Source organism: Orbicella franksi, chromosome 14 (assembly GCF_964199315.1).
Source record: "Orbicella franksi chromosome 14, jaOrbFran1.1, whole genome shotgun sequence".
NCBI lineage: Eukaryota > Metazoa > Cnidaria > Anthozoa > Scleractinia > Merulinidae > Orbicella > Orbicella franksi.
In genome coordinates, this window is record NC_138158.1 from 4215574 (window position 1) to 4237153 (window position 21580).

General features: G+C 42.6%; 2 protein-coding genes and 3 pseudogenes across 2 annotated transcripts; 3 read left to right on the forward strand and 2 right to left on the reverse strand.

Annotated features, from left to right (window-relative positions):
- Positions 1-653: 653 nt before the first annotated feature.
- LOC145468806 (uncharacterized) lies at positions 654-1675 on the forward strand. The gene has a single exon (XM_081452507.1). The coding sequence runs from the start codon at positions 716-718 to the stop codon at positions 1670-1672; it is 957 nt and encodes a 318-aa protein (XP_081308633.1). The 5' UTR covers positions 654-715; the 3' UTR covers positions 1673-1675.
- A 3249-nt stretch (positions 1676-4924) lies between these two features.
- On the reverse strand, positions 4925-5832 carry LOC145468827 (histone H3-like; annotated as a pseudogene).
- A 451-nt stretch (positions 5833-6283) lies between these two features.
- LOC145468845 (histone H4) lies at positions 6284-6642 on the forward strand. Its single transcript, XM_081452537.1, has one exon. It carries the CDS (start codon positions 6327-6329, stop codon positions 6636-6638), a length of 312 nt encoding a protein of 103 aa, XP_081308663.1. The 5' UTR covers positions 6284-6326; the 3' UTR covers positions 6639-6642.
- A 1009-nt stretch (positions 6643-7651) lies between these two features.
- LOC145468829 (histone H2A pseudogene) lies at positions 7652-8158 on the reverse strand (annotated as a pseudogene).
- A 212-nt stretch (positions 8159-8370) lies between these two features.
- On the forward strand, positions 8371-9168 carry LOC145468834 (histone H2B.1 pseudogene; annotated as a pseudogene).
- Positions 9169-21580: the final 12412 nt, after the last annotated feature.

Here is a 21580-nt window from a genome sequence, read left to right on the forward strand (position 1 = left end):
AGAAAATTGGGTCTCCTTATTGCTTTTAAGCAGCTAAACTTCGCTTTCCTCTGACCAACAAATACAGACTTCGGAACCCGCCAGTTAAATAATCGACTGAATCCGACTTGTTGAAGCTCAGATGTTTTTCAGGGGCATGCCAGCCATTAGAGACTGCTTGGAAGTTAGAATTATGATTTACAGGCTTTAAATTTGATGTAAAGCGATTTAGTGATGTACTTAACTACAGAAACAGAATTTCAACAACACATGTCGTTGTTGATATAGTCAGACTTCGAGCAGATTCAGTCCACCCAGACAAGGACGGCTCTACACATCTGTTGCACTCCTGTAAACGTTTCTATGGTCTTAAAAGCGCTTAAACAGGTGATTTTAAATTTCCAGATCTGCAGGAATCAATGATATGATAAAAGATACAGAAGAAAATATATCCTAGTTTCGAATTTCTCAAAACGTGCTAGCGGAAACATTTGCATATAATTATTATCTTATCAAAGCGCAAAAATCCGTTTATTTGAGGGTTTTGGTACTTGGATCAAATACAATAATTACTATGGTAACCCTGTCAGCGGTCATCCGCATTGTAATATATAGCGTGCGGTTTGTCAGCTTGTCAGCAATCGCGTGTCAGTAGCGTCAAGAAAGACTTCTAGTTGCCTGTTTCGTCAATCTCGTATAATATCTCCGACTTTCGCAGCGACTAACTCTCCAAAAGATGGCCATGGCTAAGGATTTCGAGTACAATCTTGATGATCTCACTCGTCTCATGGAAGAGCAAGAACTTAACCCTCCTCCAGCTCAAGGGGCACGACCGAAGAAAAAATCCAAAAAATCAGCGAGCGCGAAAACCAGTGAGGGAATCACGCCGCCTGCAATCTCCTCCGAGATAGAACTCGAGCGTACTCGGCAGGACAACCTTAAACTACAACTCGAGATCACCAAGACACAGTTGGAATTGGCCAAGCTGACGGCCCCGAATGCAAACCAACAACAGCTTACTCCAGATCACGCGAGCTCTGATCTTCCGCTCACGAATGTTCTTGCAGCCTCCACACCCTTGAATCCGGCTATCGCCAGTTTTCCAACTTTGGATACACTTCGCACGCGCCAGAAGGCATCCTCCACCTTACCAAACCAGTACGTTTTCTCCAGTAAAGGTACGTTGGAGTACGATCAATTGTCTCTGAGTGAGTTCGTTAGTGGTTATTTAGAGTTCCTAAAAACACAGCCAGAGCTCTCCAGTTCGAGCATGCTCAGCCATTTACAGTTGCTCATGGACAAAGCGACTACTTACACCTGGGCCAGTGTCCGGAATTTTCACTTGTCCATACATAATGCCGTACAAAGCAAGCGTATGTTATGGTCCGACTTCGACAAAATAAGGGAGCGTGCCCAAACATTCTTTACGCATTTAGATCTGAGAGCCCCGAGTACCACCTCGCCTACTTCAGCTTTCAACCGTCTACCTAAAGCAAAGCAAACCAAGTCATGCGAGACGTGGAATTACACTGGGGAATGTTCTTGCGACGCTACCCAAGCCATTTACAAGGAAAACCACCGCTGCCGTGTTTGCGACAGTGCGGAACACCCGATGCTCCATTGTAAGAAACGTAAATACCCCATCCCCCCTCTTTCTACTGGAGGGAAGACCACCAAACAGTCGTCTGAATGACAAAACGTTCCTGTCTCTTTGGCCGATGCAGTTCGCGCCTACGGCCGAGGAGTTCCCAATTATAGAGGGGCGCGAATACCGGTTTCATCGCATTTTAATTTGACTGCATGGGACTCCTATCTTAAAGCATACGACGATAAGATAGTTGTAGATTTTCTAAAGTTCGGTTGGCCCATAAACTGTGATACTACAGTTCTACCAAAATCTACGTTAAAAAATCATGGTTCGGCAGCCGGAGCAAACGGTCAACTCATCTTGAGCACGTACATTTGTAAGGAGTTATCCTATCATTCAGTCTGCGGGCCATATCACTGCAACCCTTTCAATACGGATTGCGTTATTTCACCATTACAGTGTGTTCCCAAGCGTGATTCGCCTGAGCCTCGGATTGTACATGATCTCAGTTTTCCGCCGGATGCCTCGGTTAGTTCTTGCATTCCGTCAGACAGCTTTCTTAACGAACCTTACAAATTACAACTACCAGGAATAGATCGCCTCGTCAGTTTCGTAAACCAGCTCGGCCGCGGCTGCCACGTTTTCAAAAAAGACCTCAAACGGGCGTACCGCCAAATTCCTGTGGATCCGGCTGATTATCATCTCCTTGGCATGTGCATTGATGGCTTATTTTATTTTCATACGACTTTACCTTTTGGTCTGCGCTCCGCTACTATTGCCTGCCAGCGCACAACGAAAGCAGCGGCTTTTATTTTAAATAATCATGGCATTATGGCTGACGTTTACATCGATGATTTTTACGGCGCCGCACAACCCACTTCCTCTCACCATGCCTTCACATGCATGAACAGACTTTTTTCTGAGCTAGGATTACAAGCATCACCCGAAAAGGACACCCCACCAAGTTGTGAAATGACTTGTCTCGGCATGCAGATCAACACAGCCAGTATGGTTTTAACCGTCCCTCAGTTTCGCCTACAAGAATTGCAAGAAGAGCTTTCGTCGTGGTCTACCAAAACATCTTGCACTAGGAAAGATTTGCAACGGCTCCTCGGAAAGTTGGCCTTCGTGACCTCGTGTGTCCGCCCCGGACGCGCTTTCATGTGCCGCCTAATCAACACCTTAAAACACGCTCCACTAGATTGTAAGTCACGAACTAAAATCCCAGATGACGTTCGATCTGATCTCCAATGGTGGATGTTTTTCTTGCAACATTTCAATGGTGTCTCAGTAATTCCAACTGACATTGTCGTCTCCAATCCTCACCTTTTTGCTACGGACGCTTGCCTTACCGGCTGTGGAGCCGTTTGTTTCGGCGAATTTTTCCACTGCAAGTTTCCGGACGACATCTTGCAGCAGCGTCTCCACATCAATCAGCTGGAATTACTAACTGTCGTTGTCGCCGTGAAGACCTGGCATAGCAAACTTCAAGGGCTCACTTTGGAACTCTTGGTCGAGAATGAGGCCACTGTCCACGCTATTAACAATCAGCGATCCAAAGACCTTTTCATGCAGAACTGTCTTCGGGAGCTCTGGCTATGTTTAGCCGTTAACAACATTAATTTACGCGCACGCTATGTTGAGGGCTCCGCTAATTCCTTTGCGGATGCCCTAAGCCGACTCCATTTAGGATCGGAATTCGCGACTCGAGTTTCTTCTGTACTGGCAGAGCAAGATTTCTGCGAGATAGCACTCAGCGACAGCGTTTTTCACTTTACAATTCTTTAAGCCATTTTCTCGTTTCTTTTTCTCTCGGCAGACGACTGCTTGGCGCTACAGTCATATCAGTCTCCGCTCCTGACGCTCGCCTTCCAAGACTCAACCAAGAGGACAATGCGAACTTATCTCCGCGCTTTTCAGTTATTTTGTTCTCATTTTAAATTTCCCTTTTTCCCTGTTACAAAGGCCATATACCTGGCCTACCTCGCATTTCTCTCTCAGTCACTCAAGTCTTTTTCGTCGGTTAGGAATTACCTCAGCATTCTCTCGCATATCAATAAGTCTTTAGGTTATAGTTGCGCCTTTATAGGCGATTACGACACACGTCTCGCAAACCGGGCAGTCAGAAGGCTTTTAGGCGATTTCACCGCGCGCAAGCACGCCATGAGTGTGGATATCCTTTTACAAATCTCACGCCAATTCGACCCTGGCAACGTTTTCCATACCTGCATGGCTGCGCTTTTTCTCGTTGCCTTTTTCTCCTTTTTACGGATATCTAATTTGGTTCCGCGCACGCTCGGCGATCTTTCTCATCACAGTCCCCTTTTTCTAAGGCGCTCTAGTGTTAAATTTTCTGCTCGTGGTGCTGTCCTCTCGGTCACCCGCACGAAGACCCTACAATTTAATCAGCGTATTCTCGAAATCCCGCTTCCACTCATACCCGGGTCCCCGCTATGTCCCGTTTCAGCCTTAAGTGCTTATCTTCAGCGCGTCCCTGCAGAGCCATTTTCGCCCCTGTTTGGTGTGTACATCAATAATCAGTACCAGCCGATTTTAGCACACCATTATAACTCTTTCATTAAGAGAGCAGTTTCCAGCTTAAGGTTGGATCCAACATGTTACTCGTCCCACAGTTTTCGTCGCGGGGGTGCTTCGTTCGCCTTCAATAATCGCGCTCCTACCGAGTTTATCAAGTCGCACGGCGACTGGCTTAGCGACGCTTATTTAGTGTATCTAACCATGTCAAATGACGAAAAGTTCAAAATCCTCGATTCAATCACCACCAAACTGCGACACACACATTAACTCCACCTTTCTTTTCCTGGCTTTGGGGTCTCTTTTCCTTAGCCGAACGACATCAATAAAGATTTGTTTGTTTGCCCAGCCAGTCTCTCCCTTGTGTCTATCGTGGTGTGTGATGGTAATTGAGGGTTTTGGTACTTGGATCAAATACAGTAATTACTATGGTAACCCTGTCAGCGGTCATCCGCATTGTAATATATAGCGTGCGGTTTGTCAGCTTGTCAGCAATCGCGTGTCAGTAGCGCTAAGAAAGACCCAGCCCACCCTACCCATGGGTCTCTTTTCCTTAGCCGAACGACATCAATAAAGATTTGTTTGTTTGCCCAGCCAGTCTCTCCCTTGTGTCTATCGTGGTGTGTGATGGTAATTGCCCTAATAGAGTTTAATATTATTAGGGAATGACCTTCAAAAATGCAACGAGTTGAATGAAAGACATCTTAGCAGTAATAAAAATTTCCTCCTAGCCCTCTATCTCGCTTGCAATAAGTATTTTAGATCGATATTGCGAAGACCGCCCGTACCCACTGGAACCTTCAAGGAAAGTGGTGCCAAAATTTATTGAAGTAAACGATTGTTAGATCTAGCAGAAGTCAGAAGTTACGAAAGGTCAAATCCTACGTAAAACTCTGTTATTTTCGTTTCAGTGTATAATGATACGAAGAAACATTCGGGCAAAATTTCAAGAGGAAGAAATCGAACCATGTACATGAGCGAGACGACGCCATTGATCGGAAACAAAATGGCGGAATATGAATGTTGTTTGGAAACTTTGTATGTGCAAGACGATTTTCATCGAACAATTTTCATTTTACCAGTCTCAATTTTCTTCAAAATCTTAGTTTTCATATAAATGCTACTGCCAAAATAAACTGGATAAGGGAATTCGTATCTCGGTATGAAAACCGAAGGGACCGAATATTTCAGGGACGTTCGGTTTCTTCTCATACAATTAAAGTAATTGAACATGAAAGCGTCTATGATTTCATTTATGTGTGTTGGTCATTGCTTTTGTTCATGTGGTGGTTCCTAAAGGAGCCGTTTGTTTTGTAAAGGTGTTATCCACTTATGCTCGCTCTCCACGGATTCGGCGGGCCAACTGAATGTCCTTGGACATGATGGTGACGCGCTTGGCGTGGATGGCGCACAAGTTGGTGTCTTCAAACAGACCAACAAGGTAAGCCTCGCTAGCTTCTTGAAGAGCCATGACACCGGAGCTCTGGAAACGAAGATCGGTCTTGAAATCCTGAGCGATTTCTCGCACAAGACGCTGGAAGGGCAGCTTGCGGATCAGCAGCTCGGTGGATTTCTGGTAACGACGGATCTCACGAAGAGCGACTGTACCAGGCCTGTAACGATGAGGTTTCTTGACTCCACCGGTGGCAGGAGCGCTCTTACGAGCTGCCTTTGTGGCGAGCTGTTGATTTACGAGCGGTTTGCTTTGTACGAGCCATAGCTAAAGACGATCGCGTTGTAACGAGAAATACCAACACAAATTTTATCAAGTGATTTATACTTGGCGGGACGCTTCCTGATTGGTCGAGAACTATAAGATTTCATTGGTTCGTTTCGAAAAACGTAAATAACTTCACGGTTCTGTGAGTATATTTCGATCCAAGGTAGAATTGAAGGTTTTATAAAGCACGAAAGATTGCATTGGTATGATGAAATCGTTTAAAAAGGTTGTCATAATTATAAAATTTCCGATGTCAGGTCATGCTAGGGTTAGAATTAAATTTTCTCGTTGGCAAAGACATTTTCCCTGTACAGAAAGATAAGGCATGTGTCTTGTGAATACGCTAATGATAAATGAGTCTGTTCATCTGACCCTTAGCTCTTTTGTCTTTTCTTATCCAATAGGAGAAAAGGTATTATGTTTTCCGAGAGGTCCTCCTTCACCGTATAAAACAGAAGAACGGAGACAAAACGGGCTAATTCAGTTACACAAGTAGCAATCAACATGTCTGGTCGCGGTAAAGGAGGCAAAGGTCTAGGAAAAGGAGGCGCCAAGCGTCACCGAAAGATCCTTCGTGACAACATCCAAGGCATCACCAAGCCAGCCATCCGTCGTCTTGCTCGCCGTGGCGGTGTCAAGCGAATCTCTGGCCTGATCTACGAGGAGACTCGTGGTGTTCTCAAAGTATTCCTTGAGAACGTGATCCGTGATGCTGTGACATACACCGAGCACGCCAAGAGAAAGACTGTGACAGCCATGGATGTGGTGTACGCTCTGAAACGACAAGGCCGTACTCTGTACGGATTTGGCGGTTAGACTGCACAGTCTGCCAACACAAACAAACGGCTCCTTTAGGAGCCACCAAATCTCTCGAAAGTCACGACCAAGAATGAAACAGTTTCTTATTGCATTTAAGTGAAGTGAAAGCGTTTATAAGTCGCCAGGTATCTCTCGTATGATAGACCGTCGCACGAAAACTGAACATTTTTCTGTCAAATTGAAAGATTGCTCACTTGAGTTCTGATTGTAAACCTCGATGCGAATTGACAAAACATTCCCATGTCACAATTATAACGAAACCCCCCTAACATAAAAAGGTCTTTTTTATGAATTTACGCGCAGACTGAATTGAACAAAAGATAGTCGCTGACCATCAGTCTACTGCGAGCAGTCTCTCTTTTGCTAGAAAATCCGTTGGGAAGAACGCAAAGAAGTGAACGAGCCTAGCTCGAGGCTCCGCCGCTCGCATGTCACGCTCACTTGTTTTGTGTTCTTCAGCTTCGAGCAAAAGAGAGACTGCTCACACTCTATCAGTCTACTGAAAGAAATTAAAACACTGTTACAAATGAGCCTCTTGATGAAGGAGGAAAAAATTCACGAAGACTGCTGTGTTTAAGTTTGTTGATGAACTTCAAAGGATTTTCAAAAACGCGCCTTTTTCACGATAGTGTCGTGTGCACATTTGGTGCATGAAATATAAATATTAACATGATGAAAGAATAAAGGCTAATAAAATTTAAATTTGCATTGTTTAGCTTGGGTGTCCTGCGGTAGAAAAGCGTGAAAGACTTTTGGCCTGAGAGTAGCCTGCGTATCAATGAAACGTTCCCGTACGGGAACGCTTGCTTTGCAGGCTAGCCTGAGAGCGAAAAAACACACTGCTATGTGGCTGAGGCTCACTGGCTGACTCACAAAACGCAAAACAAATACTTGATCATTGGGGCTTGGGTCTGATATAAGCTCGGCCCATTTATCTAAAGAAAATAAACTTAAAAGTGGAAGAAATATTTTTGTTGATTGTGACTTTTCTAACATTTGGTGGCTCCTAAAGGAGCCGTTTGTTTGTGAGTCAAAGCTTATTTAAGCTTTGGCTTTCTTCTCGGTCTTCTTGGGCAGAAGTACAGCTTGGATGTTGGGAAGAACACCTCCCTGTGCGATGGTGACACCGGCGAGCAGTTTGTTCAACTCCTCGTCATTACGGACAGCCAGCTGAAGGTGACGGGGGATGATTCTTGTCTTCTTGTTGTCACGAGCCGCGTTGCCCGCCAACTCGAGGATCTCGGCGCTCAAATACTCGAGCACGGCAGCCAAGTACACTGGAGCACCGGCGCCAACACGCTCAGCATAGTTGCCTTTGCGGAGAAGACGGTGGATACGACCAACTGGGAACTGAAGCCCTGCTCGGGATGAGCGGCTCTTGGACTTGGTGCCCTTTGCCTTTCCTTTACCGCGACCAGACATGATTGAAAATACAGTATACGTAGTGCTCACGAAGATAAATTTCTTGGAGAATAAGGAAAAGCATAAAGCGCGCCGGATTTTAATTGCCGTTATTCAAGTGCAAAGGATCGAAATGCACCAATCAGAACTTTGCACTTGACAATATAAAACAAAGACTCCATGTGCTATAAACAAACCACATGCAAAATTTGACCTCAAAAGGTCGGTTAAGCTAAAATAACCAATCAGGAATAGAGCATTTCGATCCTTATGGTAATTGATCCTTTCTAAATTTTGTTATAAATACAAAATGCATCATCTTGAGTCTTCATTCAAATCCATTCTGATCTACAGAGATGGCACCCAAAGTTGCAGGAAAGAAAGGCGAGAAGAAAGCCGGTAAGGCAAAGGCTGCCGCTGATGGAAAGAAGAAGAGAAGGGGAAAGAGAAAGGAAAGCTATGCTATCTACATCTACAAGGTGTTGAAGCAAGTTCACCCTGACACTGGTATCTCCAGCAAAGCCATGGGCATCATGAACTCGTTCGTCAACGACATCTTCGAGCGCATCGCCACCGAAGCTTCCCGCCTTGCCCACTACAACAAGAAATCAACCATCAGCTCCCGCGAGATCCAGACCGCCATCAGGCTGCTTCTGCCCGGTGAACTGGCCAAACACGCCGTGAGTGAAGGAACCAAGGCTGTTACCAAGTACACCAGCAGCAAGTAAACTCACTTTGTGGGTTTCCCGCCAAAACAAACGGCTCCTTTAGGAGCCACCAAATGATACAAAAGTCAATGACCAACTACAACTGACCTTCTTTCATTTCAAAGCGCAGAAATGAGAAGCGCTTGACACTTAAACTATCAATCGAAGTTCCTGAATTTTTTGCGATATTAGTTCTTCAGTCCAAATACTATTTCTAGACTACGAGTAGTACCTCTTTCGCCTAGTCTGTCGCGAGTGACGCGAGAGAAAACCCAGGATTTCAGGCGGCCATTGTTTTACTCTCGGCCGATTTATTTAAGGTCTCGCTCGACTTACTAAGCGAAAGAGGGGCTACTCGTAGTCTAATCTATTTCCCTTTATATGCTTTCCCTTAAGATATACAGCGGAACCTCGGTTTAACCCTCGATTACGAACGATGCCGGGCTAAAGTTAGGAAAAATAAATGTATGGAACAGAACTTCATAAAAAAACGTATTTCAATATTAGTCCACAAACAGGCTTCATAGGTATCGACAGCTCATTATAGTTACAAATCATAACAGATCTGCATTATCCTCTTTGCCTCTTGTTTTTAGAAGAGTTCTTGTGATAACGGTAGCCAGAAATTTTTCTGGCACTAGTAGTTTTCTGTTGCATAGTGTTCGTTTTATGGACTGACTAGAACTCGCGTCCCAAAATACCCTAGCCTGTGACCAGGCTAACTTTTGTGTCTCAGGCGCGAGCGGCGAAGAGTGGTCGGCAGTAAAGCGGGAGGAGTCTCGGCTGGTGAACAGCGCGTGTGCTCCCCAGCGTGAGTCTGCTCGCAGGCTAATGAAACCCAGTTGATAGATGTGTACCACAAGTATGTGCTACCAGAAAATGATTCATCATGCACAGTTTCCCAGTGCCTTGGCTATACTCTATATTTAGTGTGCTGCACGGACATAGTCGACATAGCCATAATAACTGCTAAGTAACTTAACTCCTTGATATAACCAATATTTCAAGTTGTTTTTCCGCAATATCCAAAAGCGAGGTTTTCGATAGAACCAACAAGCTTCCCCGTCCTGGCCTTAGACAGACACTACAAGCTGCTCTACCCGTAATGATTCGATTTAGCGCCCTGGGGCCCGTTTCTCGAAAGCCCCGGATACTTTTCAGGCCGGCAAAGCCATTTTTCGTTCATCTGTATCTAAAAACAGAGAGGTGTGTATACACGCCTGAAACTTCTTGTATGAAGGGAACCTCTGTTCATTTAAAAATATATGAACAAAACAGCTTTGTAGTCATAAGGTTTGAGGTTTTGCTATGGCTTTTTCGGGATCTTCAAGAAACGGGCCTCAGGCCAGGGTTGTTCGAAAGGTGGATAACGCTATCCACCGGATAAATCACTATCCATTGGATAGCGTGGTTTGTATTGTTAACACTTATCCACTGGATGGTGATTTATCCGGTGGATAGCGCTATATCCAGCCCTCGAACAACTGGGACCAGGGCACTTATTTCACTTTGAAAGCAAAAGGGAGGGGACGCATTGCCGAGTTGAACAGCAGTATGCTGTAAAATCAACCTGTTGTGAAACTGCATCAGTGGTGGTGGTGGTGGTGATCATTCCAAGGAAAGCTCCCCTTAATTAAATTTTTTTTGAGTTATCAGACTTGAATGATGGACACAGTAGGTGGTGTTTTCTCGTGGCACTTCCATTTCAGGAATAATTTGTCAAAACAACGCGGCATAGCGGGTAACCAAGATTCAATTAATTTTCTATAAGTAACTGTTTGTCGTTCTTAACAAGGGCTTCGTGGCTTAACTGTGAAAACACGTATTCAGATCCAGAACAGGAACAGATATACTGTCTTGTGATTGATAGAAAACACCTTTGGTAAGTGGCTTATGTGACCTTATGTATTGCAAAACATCATTAAGGAACACCGTGTTTCTGGTGATCTTGACTCACTCGATTACACGCAGAACTCAAAGTATTATTAAAACCAGTGTCATAATCAAGTTGCAGGCAATAGTATTTCGACAACTCAGTTTGACTTACCTAGACTAAACGTATAAAGGAAATTCTAAGGATATTTCTTTTCATATCCTCAAAACAAGTTCATTTCTTATTCAAATGTTCTAAGAGCTGGTGCATAACAAACTGATTCAACTAACTTTACAATTATCGTGCTGTTGGAAATTAACTGAAATCTACTCCTTTACCGAAAACTGCTCAGTGCGAAACCGTTCAGTGGTAAGTCGCTTATTAGCAGGGCACTTCCAGTTCAGCCATTGGGCTACATTCCAGTCAAATGTTACATAAAGGTGTCTTCGGTTAACTTGGACAGCATTAGTTAGTCTTTGAAGACTTCGTGCTGGTTATTGTTAACGTCGTGGAAACTAAATTCAAATGGAAACTAAATTTGAATATAATCATTTGGCGGCAGTGATTCTGGCAGGAATCAGGCTCATTTTCACGACATAACACAGGACACAAAGACAAGATCTTGTCAAGTCTACAGTCTTTTCACTTCGTCTTCAAGGACAGTCAGATAAACTATAACTTTTAAGTCAATTAGTATCATGTGCCAAAGTTGTCGGAAATAATTTCATTTGCTTAAAGCTGTGACGATAGGTTTTTCCTGCAAATACTATAAAATTCGGACTGAACGGACACTTGAACTGACAACTGGGGGAATTTAGCTCTGGAGAGCACTGCTTGCCTGCGGGAACGGAAATTCGTCGCGATTTCCTGGTACACGAGGATCTACTTCAGTGGTCTTCACTACGGACGTCAAGGAAGAGACATAACTTGGTCAAACAGTAGTTTATTCTGCACTCTGATAAAGTTGAGTATGTAATCGGCGTTGTAATCAATGTAATCGAAAAAGCTTTACAAACGTACTTGCTTATATATCATCCTTTACACGTCAAGTGTTTACAATATGATAATGCAACTTCTAACATACAATACGAGCGGAAAGTACTTTAATTGAGATAGCGAATTCTAATCAACACTACGAAGTTTTCAAAATTAAAATAGAGAGTTAACATTCACAGTTTGAAATTAAGATAGAACAAAGTTAAAAGTGAAATACTCAGTTAAACGAAATTAAAATTCATTACTGAGAAACAGTTCAGCTGGCTGGCTTCCGTGGAAACTAACATACGGAAGCGAAACTCAAAAGGACAAGATAACGAATTCTTTGTCTACTAAATGAAAGTTAGTGAAACGGCGTTGCACATGTACAGGTATTCAAAGAATCGGTAATGTACAAAGTAGAATATTTAAATACCTGGTCGTCAACTGAAAAGAGCCTACTGTTGGTTTTTTCTGTAATTTTCCAAATAATAAAGAAAAGACTGCGCAACAGCGAATTTTCTCATAACAGAGCTCGAAGTAAATTCGATGTAATTCTAGATTGTTTGTGGCCTCTGTCGATCGTATTACAAACGAGAAGCCTGCCTGTGGGTTGAATGTAACAGAACACAATGTAATGTTAAAATTATGAAATAAACGATGTACTTCCTTTAAAATAGAAATCCCCATATTACTCCCCCTCCTCCCCATAACAGCCTGCTTTCTACAACAGGCACTTACTTGTTTTCCCAAGAGGCCGTTGGGAAGAGGTTTTAATGATTTTTTTTTTAAGCTGTAGTCTTGATGCAGTAGAAGAACTTACTGTTCTCGAGCTCCTCTGCGAGTCGGACGTTTAGTTATGGTCTTAGCCATATCCAGGCACTACATTTTGTAACCTTCCATAAGCGAGCACTGACATTTCCTAACTAGCCACTTTTTCGAGCTTTTTTTCGTTCCATAAATTGCGTCATTGTGGTTTATCGAAGATAAGCCTTTCTTGTAAACACTTCTATGCCTACGACTTATTTGTTTTACAAACTCCTCATTAATTCTTCAGCACACAAAATCACATAGTCATCTTGACCGAGGTTACTGTTGTAAACTCCATTTATCAGTTCACATTCAAGGAAATTCGCGAGGAGAAGACGACAAAGGAGTTTACCTATTTGAAAACGGCAAGACGCGATTTAATTTAAAACGCAGCCTTATTTCAAGCTTCTCAGGAATGAATCATTACATGGTCAAAACATCGCGGCGAAGGTGACCTAGAGAGATTGAGTAAATATTCGATACAAATTGTTTGTCGTTCTTCACAAGGACTTCGTGGCTTAAGGACGTTCCCGCGAAAATTTTCCAACATTGATCTTTTTTTGAGACTTCTATCACTGTAAGATGATGAGTTAGTTATGTCAGAAATGTAAAAAATGGGGGGTCACCGACTTCGTTTTGGAGGGAACATGCCCCGAAGAACACCCTAAATCTGAAAAAATCGGGCTTCGTTAGCGAATAAGGTCTGAAGTGTCTTTAAGCCGAAAACTATTGCATGTTCTCTGCCAAATATTGTTTAAGTGGACCTATTAAGTGAATTTAGTCAACTGGTGAGGTTCGTTAAAGAACAAGTTCGCATTTAGCGACCATAGTTTCACGCGCCTTGCAGCCGCAAGATGGCAGGATTCGATGTCCCATGGACAGAAATCTTGAAAAATGTTTTAACTTCCCACATTGATTTTTGTTCATTTTTGGACAATGTGGAGATAATTGTAAATAAAATCTGTTTCCGGAAAGAAAAGTAGGGGTCACCAAACGTCCATGATCGTTAAATCCAGGCAAAGCTATAGCAATGGCCATCTACCCTATCATTGTTCATTTTATTACTTAGCGCGCGCTCTCATGCAAGACTTGGCGTGTAAATTTGTGTGCGCAGTAAGGTTGCGCAGAAACAATTAGCGAGAACGTCCTTAAGATATAGTTACTGTTCGCTTGCCATTCCACAGCGATGTACTAATTATTGTAAAAGAAGTCTGTCCTATACAGCAGAGCTGTATTGTGGAATAGTCTACCCTTGGATATTCGTTAGTCACCCTCTCCTGATGAATTTAAATCTGTAAGTTGAAGAATTATGATTTTGATGGTAGTCTTATGTAAGTTTTATTTTGCTTTAATACACGGCTTCCTTGTAAAGCAGGTTTTTTATCATTTCCTTTATTGTAGTAGTAATTCGTGATTTATTAGTTAGGTAGTTAGACTAATTTAATTCAGTATTGTTAAGTCCTGAAGGAAATACCGTGTCTGAATAAAGATTTTACCTTTACCTTTACCCCATACCCTAATACCCCATACCCTTATACACTTATACCCTAATACCCTTGTACCCTAATACCCTAATACCCTAATACCCTAATACCCTAACACCCTAATACCCTAATACCCTAATACCCTAATACCCTAATACCCTTATACCTGTTGTGTTAGCTTACCTGAAGTATTGTTCAAGTTAGTTACGTGCGAGATGCATGTTGGTTATTAAAGATGGCGTCTTGAAGTAAACACGTGTTGTTCACTGAAGACTATCGTAAGCCCAAATAACTCGACGTGGTGGCAGCGGTGGGATACAAACCCACGCCATCGAAATGACTTCTAAAGCTGATAAGCAGACTTGACAGCCTAAACAGTGATGACTACAAGAGTAAAGAAGCAGACAAGTACCCCGGCAGATAAAGCTAGAGTGGGAATGAAGACCACTGACAACATTCATCATTCCATGGGGCCGTTTCTGTTTCAATGTGTTGCCCTTCGGAATCAGTTCTGGTTCCGAGAAATTCCAGAAGAATATGAGTCAGATCCTCCAGGGATTAAATGGCGTGGAATGCAACATAGATGACGTTTTAGTCCATGGTAAAGATGAGACTGAACACGATCAGAGGTTAAAAGCAGTACTCAAGCGTCTGGTTGAAGCTGGCGTGACACTCAACCTAGACAAATCCCAGTTCAGCACAGACAGAGTCAAGTTCCTTTGGGCACGTTATACGCTTCAGTGGAATTGAGGAAGATCCTGAAAAGCTACAAGCAATTGCAGACCTACCGCCATCTCGGAACGTGCAAGAAGTGAGAACATTTCTTGGCATAGTGAACCATCTAAGCAAGTTTTCCGAGCACTTCGCTGACAAGACAAAGAGCATCAGAGACCTTCTTCACAAAGGGAACCAATGTACATGGGGAAGTGAGCAACAGAAAGCATTTGAGCAGATCAAATCCGACCTCGCACGAGCTCCAGTACTGGCTCTGTACGATCCAAACAAGGAAACCAAAGTAGCAGCTGATGCTTCATCCTTTGGCCTAGGTGGGGTAATTCTTCAACTCCAACCTGACAACTCCTGGCGACCAGTCTCATTCATATCACGAGCGATGACACCCACTGAAACCAGATATGCACAAATCGAAAAAGAAGCCCTAGCACTCACATGGGCATGCGAACGATCCTAGGCGTACATCGCGGGAAACTCAATCTCTGTGGAAACAGATCACAAACCCCTGATGCCACTCCTGAGTACTCACACACTGGATCAACGTCCACCAAGAATTTAAAGATTTAGAATGCGACTGACGAGATTCCACTTCAAGGAGATCAAGCATGTTCCCGGAAATAAGGTGTACATAGTCGATGCGCTTTCCAGACTCCAAACCCGAAGCCAAACAGTGAAGTCAGCAATTGACGATGACGAAATGCAGGCACACATTGGAAGCGTGATCTCATCAATGCCTGCCTCGGACGCACGATTACAGCAGATCATGAAAGCACAGGAGGACGATCCTGTCTGCAGGCAGATCAAAGTGCACTGCTGTGAGGGATGGCCTGACAAGTATTCATTAAAGGATGCGATGAAACTTTATTGGTCAAGCAGGGGTGAACTGTCTGTGGTGCAGAACATTCTGCTCAAAGCATCCAGGATCGTAATCCCTTCTTCCATGCGTCTTGTGATACTGGATAAGATCCATGAAGGACACCAAGGAATCACTAAATGCCGTGAGCGGGCCAAAAACTCTGTTTGGTGGCCAGGACTCAGCCGAGAAATCCAGGATCTGGTACAACAATGCAGAGTTTGCGCTCTTCAAAGGGACAACAAGCCTGAAACGCTTATCACGACACCCTTTCCTGACCGTCCCTGGCGAATCGTAGCCACAGACCTCTTCGAGCTGAAAAGTGTTGACTACCTTATTGTTATAGACTACGTCTCAAGATACATGGAAGTAGCAGCTATGCAGAAGACTACAAAGTCAAATGAAGTCATTAGAGCACTTAAGTCGATATTTGCCACACATGGGATCCCGGAGCAAGTGCGATCTGACAATGGTCCTCAGTTTGACAGTGCAAAATTCTCTTACTTTGCTAAGGAATGGGGATTCAAGCATGGCACAAGTAGTCCTCGATTTCCCTAAGCAAATGGAGAAGTTGAGCGGGGAGTTAGAACTGTGAAGAATCTTCTAACAAAGAAAAAACGACCCTGCTAAAGCATTACTAGGCTATTGCTCAACACCACTAGCATGCACGTTCTCTCCTGCCCAGTTGCTGATGGGAAGGCAGATTAGGAACAGCGTTACGTTATTCCACACCCAGCTGAACCCATAGCGGCCTGACGTAGATAACCTGCGTGCACGAGAGAGCATGAGCAAATTGAAGCAGGAAACAGTGTTCAACACCAGGCACAAAGCCAAACCCTTGCCTTCAACTGCACCGGGTACTGAAGTTTTCGTCAAGGACCTTCAGCGGTCAGGAAAAGTCATTGAAGCAGCATCAACACCTCGGTCGTATAAAGTTGAAACACCGACCAGCACGATAAGAAGAAAACGTGTTCACCTTACTCCACTGCCAAATCAGCAGGAGCAACATGAGCGACCGACACCAATGGTGAACCAAGTTCCCGCAGACGACAAAGCGGCAACACCTGTTCGGAAGGACATCCCGTTACAAGGGGAGACATTCAAGTACCCCCTGTAACACCCATTCTTGCTACTAGGCCTAAGAGAATTATAAAACCATCGCTGAAAGTTAGAGAGAATCTAGGTTTGGCTTGAGATGACGCTGTGTTATAAGATTCCACAGATCGTTTGTCAGTCTTCTCATGCTCTGTTCGTTCCCTAGATGTCCTTGAATAATGGAGGGAGATGTTGTGTTAGCTTACATGAAGTATTGTTCAAGTTAGATACGTGCGAGATGCATGTTGGTTACTAAAGATGGCGTCTTGAAGTAAGCACGTGTTGTTCACTGAAGACTATCGTAAGCCCAAATAACTCGACAATACCCTATTACCCTAATACTCTAATACCCTAATACCCAGTAATAACCCTAACATCCTATTACCCTAATACCTTAAGACCTTAAAACCCTAATACCCTAATACCCTAATACCCTAATACCCTAATACCCTAATACCCTAATAAACCTAATACCCTAATACCCTAACACCCTTATACCCTAACACCCTAATACCCTTATACCTAATAAACCTAATACCCTAATACCCTCAGAAACCTAATACCCTAATAACCTTATACCCTTATACCCTAATAAACCTAATACCCTAATACCCTAATACCCTAATACCCTAATACCCTAATACCCTAATACCCTAATACCCTAATAATACCCTATTACCCTTATACCCTAATACCCTTATACCCTAATTAAGCAATAGACCACAAGTTTTTTATGGTTTATAGACTGATAAACCACTTGGGATGTTGGAAGAACACTCAAAGAATTCGTAAATCGCGAGCCGCAGGCGAGTGATTTACGAATTCTTTGAGTGTTCTTCCAACATCCAGCGTAGTTTATCAGCCTATAAACCATAAAAAACTTGTGGTCTATTGCTTTTACATAATAATTCAGAAGACACGCGAAATTTCCATGAGTTTACTGGCACAATAAACAATAGCTGATTGACCAATCAGAGCGCGCGCATTGATTTGATTATTATATAATACCTTTATACCCCATACCCTAATACCCTAATACCCTAATACCCTAATACCCCATACCCTAATACCCTTATACCCTAATACCCCAATACCCCAATACCCTAATACCCTTATACCCTAATATTCCAATACTCTAATTCTCTTACACCCTAATACCCCATAGCCTAATACCCTAATACACCTTATCCTAATACACTTATACCCTAATACCCCAATACCCTAATACCCTTATGCCCTAATACCCCATACCCTAATACTGTTATACCCTAATACCCCATACCCGGGTAATTGGCACCTGTGATTCCTCGTGCAGCATGATTTTGTGATATTAGAAGTTTGTCAGTGAGTTGGTCACTGATGTCATCCCATACAACGCTACAGTAATCTAAATATTGTTCAACAATTGACTGGTAAACACTTATCAGATTGGAGGTAGGAACAACTGGCTTCATCTTCTTTATGACTCCTATACCAGATGATACTTTTTTAGATACAATATGAACGTCCCATGTCAAAAACTCGTCAATTTCTACACCAAGACATTTGCTACTATTTACTCTTTTAAGCGAAATTCCGTTTATGGGGGGATCAAGTTCTTGTGTAAGAGTCGCTATTCTTTGCCTTGACCCTACTAGCATAAATTCTGTCTTAAAAACATTTAAAGTTATAGTCTGTTGGCTATTAGCCAATTTTGGAGAAACTGTACATCCATATTCATATCGTGTTGCAACTCAGGGATGCTGCAAGCAGTGAAAGTCATATTAGCATCATCTGCGTATATTCTTACGGTAGCATAATCGGCTATAGTGATAAGATCATTAATATATATTAGGAACAAAAGTGGCCCAAGAATCGAGCCCTGCGGAACTCCACACCTTAGAATGGCTTTCTCGGAGAGTACTCCGTTTGTGTGCAAGATTTAAAATCTGTTTAACAAATAGGATTTAAACCATTCCAAGGCATGGCCGCGAATTCCAATATACTCTAATTTCGTTAGTAAAAGCTTGTGGTCTACTGTGTCAAAGGCTTTCTTGAGATCTAAGAATAAAATTCCACTAACCAGTCAGTCCCCTATCAATATTAAAACACCACTGATTGGTAAGATCAAGAAGAGCGGTCACTGCTGAGTGGAGAGATCTAAAGCCAGATTGACGAGAATCTAATAAATTATTTTACTGGGGCAAAAATCTAGAATGTATTACCAGATGAAATGAAATACGAAAAATCCATGAGAGGTTTTAAACACAAATTAGAATCTCTCAATATCTTTATCGACTTTTAGCATAACACTTAACTTGTAAGATTTGTTTATAGATATTTAACGTATTCATATTTAATATATTGATGTAAACTTGTATAAAGATATTTTAAAAAACTTAGTTGTAATTATTTCACGGCTTTTGGGAAGAACAAAAGTGCAATGTTATGGAATTTTTTGATCAAAGTCACCGTGGTTGATCAAACCACATACTCACAGTTTTGAACTAGCATCAAACCTTAATTGAATTTAAACATCTTTGAAGGTTAGTAAAGGTGTTAAGGCAAAGGCTGTGTCTTACTTAATGGCTTAATCCTCTTCGTGTTTCGAAACACATAAGGCCTCGGCCAAAGAGCGCCATTGGCTTCTGTCCGGTGCCCGTCGTTCCAGGTGACCCCATGTCCAGCTGTTCTCCTTCATCTCTTTCTCCACCGTCCTCCTCCATATTTCTTTCGATCTGCCTCTCTTTCCACGGCCATCAGGGCAGCTCGTGGTAGTGCTGCTGGTGGCATGCGCAGCACATGACCAATCCATTTCCTTCTCTTTCGCCGGATTTGCTGTGTGATTGGTTCTGTTCCTGTTCTTCTGCGCAACTCATATTTTGAGATTGTCTGGGGCCAGTATATACGGAGAATCCTGCGCAGGCACTTGTTCTGGAAGACTTCTAGCTTGTGGCTGATGGTTTTGGTCATCTTCCAGGATTCTGCGCCATACCAGGACATGCAGGCAGGGTATTTAGGCCTGAAGATCAACATTAAGAAGACAAGGCATCATGTGTCTTGACAGGGCTCAAAAAAGTGCTGTCTGGTTGTCCAGGGCAAGTAGGTATTCCTGCTGTGCAAGTAACGATTCATTCCCACTTGCCCAATGTGCAAGGGCCTGAGGAATTAATGCCAGCTAGGTCAAAAACAGGGACTGACAAATTACTGACTTGTGATTGTTCGAGGACACGTTTGGTAAGTCGCGTATTTAATTTGGTCAGTGTTAGTCAATCTTCTGTTGAAGAAATAACGCTGTTTAATTCAATAGACACTCTTTTTTTATATACGAAAACTGGTTTTTCCGGCCGAGGTTCAATATTCTTATTTTTCCTGTTCGATTCTTCCGATTTTAGTATTCTTGTGAATATTCTTAGATTATAGAATATGGTATTTCTGTTTCCGAGTGAATTTGGTGTCTGAATGTTGGTGCCAGCCTGCAGCCAATTTTAAGCCTGATGTCACGCACATAACGTCTTGAACGTAACGACATCAGAATCGAACATACGGCTAGTGCTGTTTTTGATGGTTTTTGGCCAGTTTTGCCGCTTAGAGATAGGAAGAATTTTATACGGTTTAGTTAAAAACATATAATTGTATTGTATTTACCAATTGTATTGTATTTACCAATTTCGCAAATTTCAGCCTCGATATTCTTATAACACCCTCACGCTAAAAGCAACAAAGCAAGGAAGTAGCGGCTACCTACGTAAGTACGGACTTGCAACCTTGAGAAATACAGAAAAGTACATTTATTGACGAAAAGCGTATTACCGGTACATAATAAAATCGGTCTCTAGTCTCTCTTATTAATGAAGGTTGATATGTAAACAACATAAGTTACTAAAGACTCAATGTTTTTCCATGTTTTGATGTATGAAACTGTTCCCTGGAAAGCGAGGGAAATGGCATTTTCGAGCTCCTAAAAATAACAATGTCAGACCCGCTATGACTCTCTCTTCAGTGCGTGCTCCGGGGAAAATACACGCTATTCCCCTGCTGAAAGGTGAACATTTTTAACTAGCACAAAAAAACTAGGGAAATTTATTCTTACAGCAGCGTCGAAAGAGCAAAAAAAAAGCGCGAAATTAATTTTCCTCACGTGTTGAGTGTGAATTAATCAGAATATTCATATGAACAGTACAAGTCAAAAACTCAATAGCAACCGATCGTCGGCACGTCATAAAGGAAAATATGCTTTTAAAAATTACTGAACAAAGCTGGCCTGTCAGTCAGCCAATCAGGGAACACGGATTTTCTCCATTTCTCCATTTCATTTCATTTTCTCCATTTCTCCAATCAGGCGTATGCTCACAAACTAAGCTCCTAGCAACCCTGCTGGACAATTAGATGTTGGCTCAAACTGTCAGGCTGTCAGAGAGCAGAGCTCAAATTGCTTCAAAAGAGGTTGAAGAGTCGGGCGGAAATTTTAATGAAATAGTTTCATTGGTCTTCTGATATTTTCAGTTAACCTCTAAGGTCATTGTCAGACAGGTTTTCGGCTTCAAAAGCAAGAAGCGTAATTAAAAATACAAATAAATAAAGGAAAAATTACACATGGAGGTTTGAATGGCTAATACACGTTTCTATGGATTCTATTGATACTGTGTGAGGCGAATTTCAAGCACTTTACGGAAAATTACTTATTCAGTTCCTGGAGGTCTGTATCTGTGTAGATTTAATCTCTCCGTCCGACTGGCGAATTATCAGCGAAGCAGAACACCGAGCAGTTAAATCGAAACTTGCAGAAGGTACAGTTGGCAATGTAGACTTAACATTAGTGTTACACAACGATTCAAACCTCAGTGGGTTTTGGAGGCTCTTTACATCTAAACTGATTACACATCTTGTATTTCAATTGTCAGTTCTGCGTTTAGTTTGGTTTTAAAGCACACTGAACTCCTTGAAGTGAAAATTAATACACGAGGTGAACCGTTTGATTTTCTCTTGCCGGCAATACAGCTCTAGGAAGAGCGAGATAACATATCAGG

Coding starts and splice junctions, on each gene's coding strand:
- LOC145468806 (XM_081452507.1), top strand. CDS start 716: ATGGCCATGGCTAAGGATTTCGAGTACAATCTTGATGATCTCACTCGT.
- LOC145468845 (XM_081452537.1), top strand. CDS start 6,327: ATGTCTGGTCGCGGTAAAGGAGGCAAAGGTCTAGGAAAAGGAGGCGCC.